Source organism: Cynocephalus volans, chromosome 8 (genome assembly GCF_027409185.1).
Source record: "Cynocephalus volans isolate mCynVol1 chromosome 8, mCynVol1.pri, whole genome shotgun sequence".
NCBI lineage: Eukaryota > Metazoa > Chordata > Mammalia > Dermoptera > Cynocephalidae > Cynocephalus > Cynocephalus volans.
In genome coordinates, this window is record NC_084467.1 from 54,054,428 (window position 1) to 54,068,819 (window position 14,392).

At 37.6% G+C, this 14,392-nt stretch overlaps 1 protein-coding gene across 1 annotated transcript in view; it reads left to right on the forward strand.

The window, feature by feature from the left end:
* Positions 1 to 1,376: 1,376 nt before the first annotated feature.
* Positions 1,377 to 14,392, forward strand: part of ALG6 (ALG6 alpha-1,3-glucosyltransferase) — a 55,400-nt gene continuing 42,384 nt past the window's right edge. The window contains 2 exon segments of the mRNA XM_063104067.1: positions 1,377 to 1,461; positions 5,515 to 5,781. Coding sequence (XP_062960137.1) covers positions 5,700 to 5,781 — 82 coding nt within the window. The 5' untranslated portion in view covers positions 1,377 to 1,461; positions 5,515 to 5,699.

Below are 14,392 nucleotides of genomic sequence, written 5' to 3' on the forward strand. Positions count from 1 at the left end.
CACAGCTATTAAAGTAGAAGAACTGAGATTTAAATCTAAATCTGTTTGTCTCTAGAGTGAGACACTAGTTCTTAACCACCATTCTATACTGCCTCTAAACTTGATCTGCTCTACGGTTTTGCTATGGCTTATTCTTTTTGCTTATAGTAAATGCTATCATTCAAAATGCATTTGCTGAACATTTGTTATGTATAGACACTGGACATTCAGATGTGAAAGACAGTACTTACTGGAGGGAAAGATAAGGAGTAGGTAATGCAGATGGCAGTGGTGGGGCAGTTGAGCTATGAATTAGAGGATTTGAAGTCCGTTCCACTATTTATTCAATGAACATTTTGAGCACCAACTTTGTGCTAATTACTGGGTGAGTGGCCTTCTATTGCCTTCTGTCCTTTTATACATGAACATGTCTTTCCAATGAGAATTAAATCCCTTGAGGGCAGGCACCTGGCCATATTTCTCCATATTTCCAGTGCTGATGGCCTTTTAAATATAATAGAATAAAATTTTAGATCTGGAAGTTCACCTAGCCCTACTGATTTCATTTCAGATGAAGAAACTGAGGCCAGGAGAGAAGTTGTTCAGACCCACTTAGGCAGCCACAGCCATAGCCACATATTTGCTAATACTTATCAGTTAGAGGGGTTGGCTTGTACAGAACAGCGGGATTCAGAAGGGAGGAGTGAGGCCATTCTCTGAACAGAGGAGGACTAGCAGAAATCATTATAGTAGTCCATGCATGATTAGACAAGGGCCTGGACTGAGATGGTAATAGTGGAACTGGCAAGAAAAGGATCAGGGCAAGAGGAAAAATGTCTTGGTAACGTACTAGACATGTATTTTTGGCTAGTTTGGGAACAAGTGATTCAAGCTGCCCGATGGGGCCCGAGTAGTGGCTACTTGAGGGCAGCGCTGTTCTTCTGAACAATCCACAGGCTCAAGAAAATGGCCGGACAGTCAATAATGTTTCTCACATGACGTGAGGCAAGTAGCTCGAAGATAGTGAAGTAGGTTGGCTTTTTGGCTCCATGAGGGCTCAGGCCCTGGGAAAGACCTACTGCCTGGTGGTGAGGACCTACCAAGGGCCCTCCTCTCGGTGAAGCGAGCCAGGACCCGCCCCTGACAGGAATCCGCGGGCTAAGCAGCCGCTCAGGCCTTGGCCACGATCCCAGGAAAGAAGAGCAAGGGGCTTTCCACCTGCCCCGGGCCTAACCCGGGACCGCCGGCCTCTCGGGTTCCAGCCGTTCGTGCCCCTCCTCCTAAACCCGCGCCTCCTCTCCGCGTCCAGGTTGGCCGCCCCTCCCCTTACGCTCGACGGGCTCGCCCCCGAGCCGGGCGCGCGGACGGTGCGCGAGCACGCTAGGGCGGAAGGCCGGAGGGACTCCGACGCGGGGGCGAGCGCGCAGGCGCTTTGCTGGCACACGCTGCAGGCGAGAATCCCTACGGCCGGCGGACGGCGTGGTAAGAACTGGGGATCCTGGGGGTTCTGGACACCGGGCTAGTGTGGGGAGGCGCTGGGGGCTCGCGACGCCCCTCGAGCCTGCGCGGAGTTGGCGCCCCGGCTCTCGGACCCGCTCCACTTCCAGGGACGGGAGGCGAAGCCTCCCCAGCCCAGCGTACAGGGTCGCTTGGGGGTCGGGGGAAGGGACGCAGTGTTGGTGGTGGTGCGGCCCTACGGGTCTGGCCCTCGGAGAAAGGGAAGAGAAACGTCAGGAGGGGTCCCTATTGCCAAATGTGCTCACCCGGAATAGCTGTACTTCTCTGGGTGTTATGTCCGCCGTGGGGCAAGGACCTTCAGACTAAAGGGAACACAGTCGGCTCTGGGACGTGGACGGCCGACTTTTCTCTTGTCTCGATGCACCCTCAAGGCAAAGTAGGACGGAAAGCTCCTCTGCCGCCTCCGTGGCAGCTTCATGCCGTATGGATGGGTTAGAAAGTTACTGACCTTGCTTTACAGGTGGAAAAGGTCGGGAAGAATCCTTTTTACTGTGAAAGAAGAGAGCAGTTAACAAGTCTCACATGGTATCTAACCACAAGGACTCTGTAAAATTAAGTACCTCTCCTCTTCACACACACACACATCTCCATTCAGCAAATACTGCATGGGTACTTGCTTTCTACCAACACTGTTCTAAATGCGGGGAGCGGAGTATTGACTAAGACAGGAGGACCCCTGCTCACATGGAGCTTCAATTAAAGTTGACAAATAAATGTAATTTCCTTTTATACTTTTTTATTGGACTATAACATCCGTACAGAAAAACACTGTACACAAATCGTAAATTGTAACTTGCTGATTTATTACAAAGTAAGTGTGGCTTTTAACCATCACTCAAATCAAGAAACAACATTCACAGCATCTCAGAAGACCTCCCTGGAGATCCTCCCAATCACCATCCCTTCTTTCGTCCCCAAAAGTAATCTCTTTCCTGATTTCTAACACCTTACATTAGTTCTGCCTATTTATGAGCCTTTTATGGAACCACATGCTATATATATTCTTTGTTGTCTAGCCTTTTTACTTAATATTATGTGTGTGAGATTGTTCCATGTTGTGTCAAAATATAGTTTCTGATAGTGAAAAGAGGAAGAAAACTAAAGGAGATAATGGTACAAACATTAAAGGGAGGAAACTAGTAGAGAGGTCAGATATGATATTTAAGAGGGGGTAACTTAAGATATAACATGAATGACAGAAGATTAGCCGGTGAGCTGGGTTAAGAGCATTCCAAGCAGAGGGGACAGAAGTGGAAAGGAAATGATAGAGGAATGAACTTGACAGGTTCTAGGAAGAGAGGGAAGACTGGGAAAGTGGGAGGAGATGAAGTTGGAGAGGCAGGCAGGGGTTAGATAGTAGAGGGTCTTGTAGCTGGGGTTTTTAGGTTTTATTTTAAGTGTAATACATGTATGCAAAAGATGTTTTTGATGTCCTTTAGCTTCTAGCATAAACCATTTGTGGAAGATGGGAAGTCCTATCCATTTTACTCATTGTATTAGTCCATTTCTGTTGCTTATAACAAAATACACGAAACTGCGTATTTTATAAAGAAAACAAAATTTATTGCTTACAGTTTCCGAGGCTGGAAAGTCCAAAGTACAGGGAACACAGCTGGTGAAGGCCTTGGCGGTGGCAACAGTGACAGCAGGGTATCACAATGCAAAAAATGGTGGGTCAGAGAGAGAGGCTAACCTCATCCACTCTCCTTTAAAGCCCTTCAAACCATGCTCATGACCACCATTTTTAATCCGTTCACTACAGTATGGTCCTACAATCTAGTCACTTCTTCAAGGCCCCCACCTTTCAATTATCATAATAGGATTTCCCACCCTCAACAGTTACAGTGGGAATTAATTTGGGGGGGGGGGGACATTCAGCCCAAGGCACTCATCAAAGAAGCCCTACAAGTGTGGCAATACTAGGAAGCCATTGGAAATTGGGGGAACAACATGTGGGGAGACCAAACCTTCTTTTGTATTGTCACTATTTTTATTAATTCAAACACACAAGTTTCTTCCAAAGTCAGATTTAGAAAGCACATCAGAATTAGCCATATATTCTCACACTCTACAAATATTACTGTCAAGTAGTGGCTCGGCTTCTGTTTGAACCTGTTAAAGAGGAATTCCCTTCTCAAGAAGAAGCTCATCTTGTTTTTGGACAGCTCTAATTGTTAGAAAAGTTTTCTAATATTTAATCAAAATGCCGTGTCATTGATCATCAGTTCTAGGTCCACATAGAACTAATAATCATCATCAGTTATCTGTTGCCTCCCATTCAGTACACATGCCATTGATTTTTTTTTTTCTTCTCACATTTAAGTGCAGGACTTTGAATTCATGTAAATTTATCTCTGTTATGGTTTCTGGAGTTAGATTTAGTTCATCCATAGATGCTGTCCACATCTTCTTGGATTTGATTTCTTCATCTGCCTGTTAGTTATCCCTTCCACCGTGTGCTCTTAACAAACTTGATCCGCATGATATCAGTTAAGCATTATATTCTTTATAAGTTCATTAAGATAATGTGGTATAAGTGTTATTGGCAGTCTTTTTTTTTTTTTTTTAATTAAATTAAATTTTTTTTTTGGTGGCTGGCTGGTACGGGGATCTGAACCCTTGACCTTGGTGTTACAACACTGCACTATGGCCAGCTGAGCTAATTGGTCAGCCCTGGTAGTCTTACTTTTGTTACTTAAGGTTCCTGAGGAAGTACTTAAATATATTTACCTGCAACTGTGGACACTTAACTTGGTCATATTAATGATTTCAATTTCCTTGGTAGAATATTAGTTAAGCTATGTTTTCAAATTTGAGAATTAGTGTTTGTATAATAGATTTTAAACATAATATCTCAGCAGAAAATAGAGTGTTGTATTGCAATTCTGGAATATACAGTGCAGTATGTTGATGAAAGGAGCTTTTTGAGTTAGACTACAAAAGAATTTGAATAGTTTATAATGGCCTGTAACCTGTGTCAAATCCAGAATCGATATCAGAAAGTGATTTAATTTGATTTTTTCTCTTATCTTGCTCTGTGATAGAAGTAAGTTCCAGTGAATAGTGAAAGTATTGAAGGTGAATGTAGTAGAAGGGAGGAAAGAGAAAAGGAATTTATATAATCTAAATTTGAATAATGGAGCTACATAGCTTCCTAAATGTTTTGAGTCATTCTACCTGATTGAGATGCTAGACTTTTTACTTCTGAAGTTGTCCCTTGATGTTTTCATTTTAAGTAAGCAAATAATTTTAGCCCAAGGGGCAGAATGTGCCAATTTGCCCCTCAATTTTTCAGTTGATTTATTAATTATATTCTTCTGAATGTATTTAAAGTATATCCTGTATTTATAATGGCCTATCATTTTTCAAACAGAAGAGGAGGTTTACTTGTAAACCTCCAACCTGAGGTAAAAAGTGAAAAAAAAAAAAAAAAAACCATGTAAATAGTTAATTAAGTTTTACTGCTTTTGTATTTTCTCTTAAGATTCGGGGCTATTCTTACTGATTTTTGCAAAGGTTGATTTCTCTAAGATTGAAGGTTGGTGTGGTTAGTGCAAGTCTATTTTGGAAGGAAAGAAGTAACAGGCAAACCATAGAAATTACTTTAGTGGAAGGCTTCCCAAACTACATTATAAAGATAAAATTCCTCTTTCTGTACCAAAGATAATTTACCCCTTTGTCTACCTTTGCAGTCTTATATTTATCTGCAGGTAAACGTGCTCTAGATAGAATTATCTGTGCTACTATCTACATGTCTCTGTTCTCTCAGAAATATTCCTTTGTGAGGGCAAATCCTTACTATACCTTTAGACACTTTGAGTCCCATTTAATAGGAGAGCTACCTTTTGAGGTATTTCCCAACTAGAGGACTAGGGAATAAGGAACTTTAGACTACCTCTTTCCATCCATATTCCCCCCAACTCTTTCCCCAATTCTCCATCTTTCTCCTTGGTTTAATGGGTTTATTGTTACAGGTACTATGCTAAGCTAAATCTTGGTATCTTTTTTCCTCCCTAGGCTACTTCTTCATAGACATAATCAACTTTTGACTGTTTGGAAATGAAGTATCATTAAAATCCTCTCAAACTCCTAATTCCAAAGAAGATATAACATTTCTCTGAACAAGAAAAGAAGTGACTGCCTGTGTGTTAAAAGTACTCTGGCACTGGTCTTATTTTTTTTCTCCCTGAGTTCGAAGAACAATGGAAAAATTGTACTTGATGACAGTAGTGGTCTTGATAGGACTAACAGTACGGTGGGCAATTTCTCTTAATTCTTATTCAGGTAATACATTTTTACTGTTTAAAAGATAGGTAAATGTTCTTTGAATAGGTTTTTTTGTATTTTATTGGTTTTTTTTTGTGGGAGAACAGTTTACAGGTTTCTGACGGGGACAGAAGAATTTCAGACTTTACTTGTATGGTCAAGAAAATACTTTTTAAAAGAATTCTATAATTTTTAAAATATTCTTTATGAGAAAATACTTTTAAACATCTAATTCTAATACAAAGAATATGTATAAGAGCTAAATAGAAGCATGAACTTTGTGATGTAAAAAAATAAAAATGTATTCTAGCCAGGAAGAGGACAAATTAAACAATTATGTATTAGACATTGAAGAGAGAAATGAGCTTGTGCTTTAAGGGGGAAGCAGAGTAAAAGGAGGCTTTTTTTGTCTTTAGGGCATATTACTAGAATGGAAGGAAGAGATCAGTGGAGCAGAATAAGATTGGGAATGAGGGAGGGGGAATTGATGGAGTATCATTCTGGAGACTGTGGGGATGGGGATAAAATTGAACTCTGCAGTATTTATTTAGCACTTCTCATGTTCCATGCACTGTGTACTACCTGTTAAAAATGTTAGGCAAATATCCAATACTCAAGGGGCTAGCAGTTTAAAAATAAGTAGTCACAGTATCATGTGATGGTTATATATGTATGAGATGCAAAGGTAACAGAAAAGTGAATGATCAGGACACATTAGAGAAGACTTCAGAGAAGATGTTTGAGTTCAAGCTTTGAAGAATAAGTTGGAATTTGCTAGGCAAATGAAGTGGGGTAAATATTCTAGAGAACAGGAACATGTGCAGATATGTTGCAGCTGGCTGATAATACCAAGATCAAGGGTTTGGATCCTCATTCTGGCCAGCTGCCCAAAAAAACCCAGCCATACAAAAAGATATGCATGTTGATTCCCAGAAGAAAACAAAAAACAAACAAAAGATATGGTAGCCTCAGAGAGCATGGTTATAAGTATACAGTATTGGAGTAGCAGAAAAAGAAGGAACAAAAGAGATGGGGAGGGAGTGTCTGGAGATTTGGTTATTCAATTGGCTAAGCAAATTATTTGGTTGTAGAAAAATAACTTTTATGGTAGTGAAAAAGGATTGTAGGAAAAAGAAGTTGTAGGTAAAGAGACAGGTGAGACAATAATAACAGGAAGAGCTACTAGTTTTTGAGTATGATACTCTGGACATTATATTCTTTAGTACTTGGTACTAAAGGCAATATCTCTAATTTACAAATGAAAAATGAGACAACCAATAAATGACAATTGGGATTCAAATAAAGTTGTATTTGATTCCAAAGTCAGAGCTTTTATTACCCTGCTCTGTGGCTTCTGAGAAAGAAGAGGAGGGATGAAAGATGTTGAAAGATGGAGGGATGGCCGGCTAGTTCAGTTGGTTAGAGTGTGGTGTAATAACACCATGGTCAAAGGTTTGGATCCCTACTGGCCAGCCACTAAAAAAAAAAGATGGTGAAATGAATTTGAGGAATATTGAGAAAGTAAAATTACTTGTATGTAGCAGTAAACTTGAGCCCAAATCTTTCACCTGTTAGCTGCCCAATCTTGGGGAAGTTATCTAATCTCCCTGAGCCCCAGGTACCTCTTCTACATGGTGGGGGTATTAATATGTACTTTAACAGGGTTGTTGTGGGGATTATTGTGATAATGCATATGAATTTTTTTTTTGTAATAATATAGGAATATAATCAGCAAATTTATGGTTTTTAACTCTTATTCGATCTTCACATCAGATCATTTAACCCCAAAATATTTATTAAGTTTCTGCTGTACAGCAAAAATAGGTCTTGCTAGTGATCAAGTCTTTAGGATGACCAAGAATAATAAATTGTATCTTCTCTAGAGAAGTTCACAGTCTAGTGGGTAGGGCGGACATGTAAATATATAGTACATTAAAATGTAGTGTATTTTAAACATAGTAGATTGGGAACACGAGACTTAATTCAGATGAGAAAACTTAGACTGTAACATTTAAGTTTGTTCTCAAATAGAGCAGAGGATTTTACTAGGCAGAAGAAAAGGTGAGGAGAGTATTCTAGTTAGAGGAAATAGCATGAACCAAGGCCAAGTTCTTTGAGGAATGGTGAGGATGTAAGTGTGAGTGGAACACAGGATGCATGGTAAGATGGAGATACGGTGGTAGGGGAGGTGGTAGAAATAAACTGGGACCGTACTGTGAGCCAAACTAGCATGTGAGGGTTTTAACCTTTGGGCTGCAGAGGTTTTTAAGCAGGGAGGTCACATGATCAGATGTTTTTATTTTTAAAGACAACTCTACAGGCAGCTGGGAGAGACCGACGGTAGGAAGACCACACTGGCACCGTCTTTGAGCATTTTAGTCATAAAAAAAAGGTACGTTTTGAGAGAGTTTGGCCAGAGACACAGGAACACATAAATCCATCTTCAGTTGGTCACAGAGAACACTTTTATTACTAGAGTTAGGCTCTGGCTTCATACTCCAGTGCATCTCTCTGGTGAACTAGGCTGGGTCAATTGCAGGACTCCTTTTTTTTTTTGGCTAGAACCAAAGTAGTCAGGTTTTGTTTTGCTCAGTTTCTCTGGAAGCTCACGCCCAACCTCTCAGATCTAGAACAAAGCAATTGCAAAAGATGAACCAGAAAACATTTACCCCAATTCCTAGAGCAAATTTTGTCTATATTACTCATTCTAAGCCTTTCTAGTGTTGAGGCAGTTCTAAAAGGGAGGGTTCCTGTTACTCCAGATCCTTCTTTCTGTAAAATCTGAAATAGTATATAAGATTGGAATTGTTTGTTCCTTGGGTGCTTGGTAGAATTTCCTGGTAAAACTATTTGGGCCTGAAATTTTCTTCATGGGCAAATACTTAACTGGTGATTTAATTTCTTTAATGGTTATAGGACCATTTGGACTTTCTATTTCTTCTTGAATTATTTTTGTAATTTATATTTTTCTAGGAATTTGTTCATTTCACCTGTTTTAAAATGTGTTGGAATAAAATTATTCGTAAATGTTTTCTTACTTTTTTTTATCTCTTCTGTATTAATGGTTATAGTTCCATTTTCATTTCTTATATAATTAATGTTGTTTCGTTAAAAAAATAAGTTTTATTAGAGGTTTATTGATCTTAGTATTTTCAAAGAAGAAATTTGAGCTTTGCTGATGCTCTCAGTGGTATGTCTGGGTTTGTTCTTTAACTGCTAAATTGGATGCTTTAGCTCCTTAAGTTTCTTTTTTTTTTTTAAAAGATGACCGGTAAGGGGAACTTAACCCTTGACTTGGTGTTGTCAGCACCACGCTCTTCAAGTGAGTGAACCGGCCATCCCTATATAGGGGTCCATACCCATGGCCTTGGTGTTATCAGCACCACACTTTCCCGAGTGAGCCACGGGAGGCCCTAGCTCCTTAAGTTTCAATCTCTCTTTTCTTTTTTCTTTTTTAATTACCCTCCAAGAGGAATCTCTTCTTTTCTAATAAAATCATTTAAGTTATAAATTTCCTTTAAAGTACCACCACACGAGAAATATTTTATAATTTCTATTGTGATTACTGCTTTGACTCATAAGTTATTTAGAAGTATGTTTAAAATTTTGTAAATAGGTTTAAAAATTATCTTTTTGGTATTTTTAATTTAATTGCATTTTTGAGAGAGAATCTTTTCATGGTACTAATTCTTTGAAATGTGTTGACACTTGGGCTTATTTGGTCAATTTTTTTAAATGTTCTGGGTGTGCTTGAAAAGAATGTGTGTTCTCTAGTTTAATGCTCTGCATATTTATTATCTCAGTATTATTGTATTGATGCAATTTTTTATATTCTTACTGATTTTTGCCCAATTGATCTAGCAGTTATTGAGAGAGCTGCAGTTTATCCTTGTAGTTTTGTTAATTTTTGTTTGCATATTTTGTATACTAGGTGATTTAAAATTTTTTTCCTTATGATTTGAACTTCATGACATCACTGTTGTGTCCCTGTTGATTTATAGTAATGCTTTTGTCTTAAAGTCTGTTTTCGGGTCGGCCCATGGCTCACTCAGTAGAGTGCGGTGCTGATAACACCAAGGCCCCGGGTTCGGATCCCATATACGGATGGCTGGTTCGCTCACTGGCTGAGTGTGGTGCTGACAACACCAAGTCAAGGGTTAAGATCCCCTTACCGGTCATCTTAAAAAAAAAAAAAAAAAAAAAAAAAATTTAAGTCTGTTTTCTCTAAAATTAATATAGCTTTACTAATTTTCTTTAATTTAGTTTTTTCTTATTATATCTTTTTCTGTCCTTTTATTCTCTGCCCTATGTTTAGATCTGTCTAACTAATTCCCCTCCCCAGTTCTACTTTCTCTGCTCTACTGATTTGGAAGCTATACTTTATTTTGTTCTTTCAGGGCTTAGTCTGGAGCTTTTCAGATATATATTTAACTCAAAGTCTAAAATTAATACTTCTGTTCTCTTACTGAACAATGCAAAGACCTTAGAATGTTTTAATCACAGTTACAAATCCTTACTTCCCAAATTAAAATGTTGTTGTCTAGAATTTTAGTTTTTTCATGATTTTTAATCCTACGAATCAGACATTAATGCTGTGTTTCCACATTAATATTTATTTAGTTTCACCCCCATGTTTATCATTTTCTGTTCATCCTTCCTTCTTAATGTATGTCTTCTTTTGAGATCATTTTCTTTCTTCCTGAAGTACATCTTTGGGAGGGTTTTTTAATGAAGGTCTGCTGGTAGCAAACTCAAGTTTTTTCTGAAAATGTCTTTATTTTGCTTTTGGTCTTAAAGTTTTGCTGGGTATAGAGTTCTGTGTTGACGGTTATTTTCTCTTAATATTTTGAAAGTCTCATTTCATTGTCTTTTAGTTTCTGTTGTTGATGTTCAGACATTAGCTATCATTTTAATTGTTATTTCTTTGTAGGTCATTTGTCTTTTCTTTCTCGCTACAGTTTCACTATGATGTATCTAGGTGTACATATTAAAAACATTTATCATCTTAGCATTTTCTGGGATTTCTGTCTCTAGGGAATGGTATCCTCTCTCTGTAGAAACTTCTCAGCCCCTGTCTCTTCTCATTCTTTTTCTTCCTTGTAGAAGAACTTTGGTTAGATATACAGTCATATGTCACTTAATGATGGGGATATGTTCTGAGAAATGTGTCCTTAGGTAATTTTGTCATGCAGATATCATAGAGTGTACTTACACAAACCTAGATGGTATAGCCTACTACACACTTAGGCTATATGACATAGCCATTATATCTCGTTGGTCCACTTTCGTATATGTGGTCTGTCATTGACCAAAATGTTGTTATGTGGCGCATGACTTTATGTCAGATCTTTGGTCATTTATTAATTCAAGAGATATGTATAGGGCACTCACTATGTGCCAAGGGCTGGTAATGTAGCAGAGAATAAAATAGATAACAATTTCTTCCCTTCATTGGCTTTATACTTCTCAGTTATTTCTTCAAATGTCTTTCTTTTCTATTCTCCTGTGCAACTCTTAATAGATTTGTTAGATCTTTTCATTGTATCCTCTGTGTCTCATAATCTCTTACATTTTCTATCTCATTATTTCTTCATATTGCTTTCTCTATAATCATCACATCTGCCTTCTTGTTCACTACTTTTCTCTTCAGCTGTGTTTAATCTGTTTTTTAACTGTCCACTGAGTTTTAAAATTTCAGTTACTATATTTTTTTATTTCCAAAATTTCTGTTTGGTTCCTTTTCAGGTATTTTCGATCATTTCTGATAGTCTCTTATTCCTTTGACATACTCTCAAATGTCTTCTTTTATATCTTTATACAGATTAACCATGTTTATTTTATATTCCCTATCTAAAAATTCTAATATCTTCAGTCTGATTTCATAGCCTTTCATTTCTGCTGACTCTAGCTTATGATATTTTGTTTCTTCATGAGTTTAGTGATTGTGAACATTCTTTGAGGCCTTAGTTTGCTGTGCATTTCTCCATGGAAGGTTTGTGTTGCCTCCTGCTAAGCACCTGGGGCACTAGTAGTAACAAAAGTCAAACCAAGTTGTCAACTGAAGGTTTCTTTGGGCCATATACTTGGTGTGAATTTAGGCCCCAAACTGGGTGAATGCAGGCTTATGGTTAGGGATTTTCATAGACTTTTCCCTTTTTCCTATACTACCAAGAGCCAAGGCAGACATCAGTACTATCTTCACCATCTGTCAAAGGCATTGTTTTTTAAAATCCTAGTAGAGGGTTCTCTGACCTTGAATTCCTACCTGTTCAGGCCGCAGGCTTTGTCTCCTTACGCAGTACATAAGGGCTCCTTTGCAGCCAGGCTATAGGCTACCAAAGATTATTGGATACCCTCAGGGCAAATGCTTACTTCTCTGGGTCTACACTTTTGTTGTTTTTGTTTCTGGTCTCTAAAGAATTCTCTTATGCTACTGCTATACTGTTATATACTCTAATATTTCAGCATACATTAAAATTATATATGTATATTTGTAAAATTTATATAAATATAATATATATAGCAATATATATAATATATAAAATTTATATATGAGGGATCTTCAAAAAGCTCATAGAAAAATAGAATTAAAAGATAATACGAATCTTTCCATAAACTTTTTCAGCACCGCACTCTCCCGAGTGAGCCACGGGCCGGCCCTCCATAAACTTTTTGAAGTACCCTCATATATAATATATATAACATATATGTACTTATTTAATGTTATCTGGAATTTTTACTGGAAGTGTTTTTTGGTCCCTCTGAGTCAGCCGTATTGCTGGAAACCCAAGTCCCATCTGTACTTTTAAAAGTTCCACAGGTTATTCTGATGTTTTTGAAAGGTTCATACAGATGATAGTTGAGGCCAGGAGTTGAGGGATAGAAGTTCCAGGGTTGGGAGCATCTATAGTGCAGGAGGAAAACAGATTTAACCACTGATAACCACCACAGAGAAGGGGGAATGATTAAAGGAGGATGAGAAGAAATCATGAGGTAGGATTAGAGCCTGGAGAGGTTGTTATTCTGGAAGCCAAGAAACCAGAGAATTTTAAGAAATAAGGACTGGCCAACATTGTGAAGGTCTAGACATGTCAAGTAGGATGATCATTTAAAATAGACAAGGAATCTATAGGAGGACATTTGAGCCTCTTAGTTGTCAGACTAATGAATCGAGAACTGAACAGTAGTTATCAAATGGACATAGCAACTTTCAGGAAGTTTGTGAGTGAATGGAAGGAGGAAGGTAGTTTGGTAGCTGAAATGGGGGAAGAAGAGCTGAGGAAAAGCCCAATTTAAAGTTGTTTTATAAAAAATTAATGACTGTTGGAGAAATGTGTAAAAAAATTTTAAGAATGATAGAATATTAAAAATAAATTCATTATATAAAACATGTAATTTATGTTACTTTTGCTTTCTGTTCATAATTAGACCATTGGAAAGTCATCCTCTTTTCATTTCTGATCATGGTGATTATTTAGTTTGCAATCCTATAGGTTGTCTTCTAATTTTTCCTTATGTCTTCTAATTTTGACAGATAATATTTTCTTGGAACTGTTTATGATGAGGTATTTTCTTGGAACTGTTTATGATGAAGTGAAGTTGGAAAGAAGTAAAATCAGTGTATAGGGTAAAATAATACAAATTTTAAAATCACACTATTTCAGTATTGCTGGTGTATATAATCAAATGCTTAATGTAAATTCAGAAGGGGACAATAAATATAATACTTTTCTGTGTCTGTAATTTACATCTACTATTAAACTAATGTTTCTCTCATGAAGTCTGAGTTTACTCAGTTACTTTTCTTATCTCTAAAACAGGATTCCTGTTACTTATTTTAAACCTTGCTCTTAAATTGTCACTAAGAAAGTCAACAGAAAGATTACTTTTGGGTTACTGTATAAGAAAAGTACTGTTATTGCACATTAGTAGAATATTCGTAGGTTTCTTTTGTAGATGGCTATTATATGTTTTTGTTATTTTTCAGATAAGGAAAATAAAAAATGCTTAACACACACAAAAATGGTGATTCTGGGAGAGTTTTCAACCCCATCATAAAGAATATAACATTTTTAGCATTTATATATGAAGAACTTCTGTCTTATGGGAGGCTGGGAGGATTAATATAACATTTATGATTCCCTTGAGATTTTTTTCTGCTCTGTTTATTAAAATACTTTTGTTTTTAACATGTTTTTTGCTTTTGGTTTATCTTATTTTAAGATTGTAATTAGGAAGTACTTGTAGGAGATGAAAAATATCTTTTCTTTCTACCCTTCGGGTTCTCTACTGGGGCTCCTATAACAAAAGACAGGTTCGCAAGAGAAAAAACCTACAAATTTATTTAATATAAGTTTTATGTGACAAGAAGCCTTCAAAAGGAAATGAAGACCTGAAGAAATGGTTAAATCAGAGTGTTTTTATACTAGGGAGAGGAAAGTTGTAGAAAAAATAGGACAAAAGGGGGATGACATAAGAGTAGTTAACTGGGGAAATCTTGGCCAAGCCTGTTTGTTTTGGTTCTTCTGGGTATCCTTTTGTCTTTGGAGATAAGGAAGCGCCTTTCCTCTCGTTTTAGGGGAGGCACCTCTCACATGAGGGTCTCTTGACCTCGTTCAGGGGAAGGCTA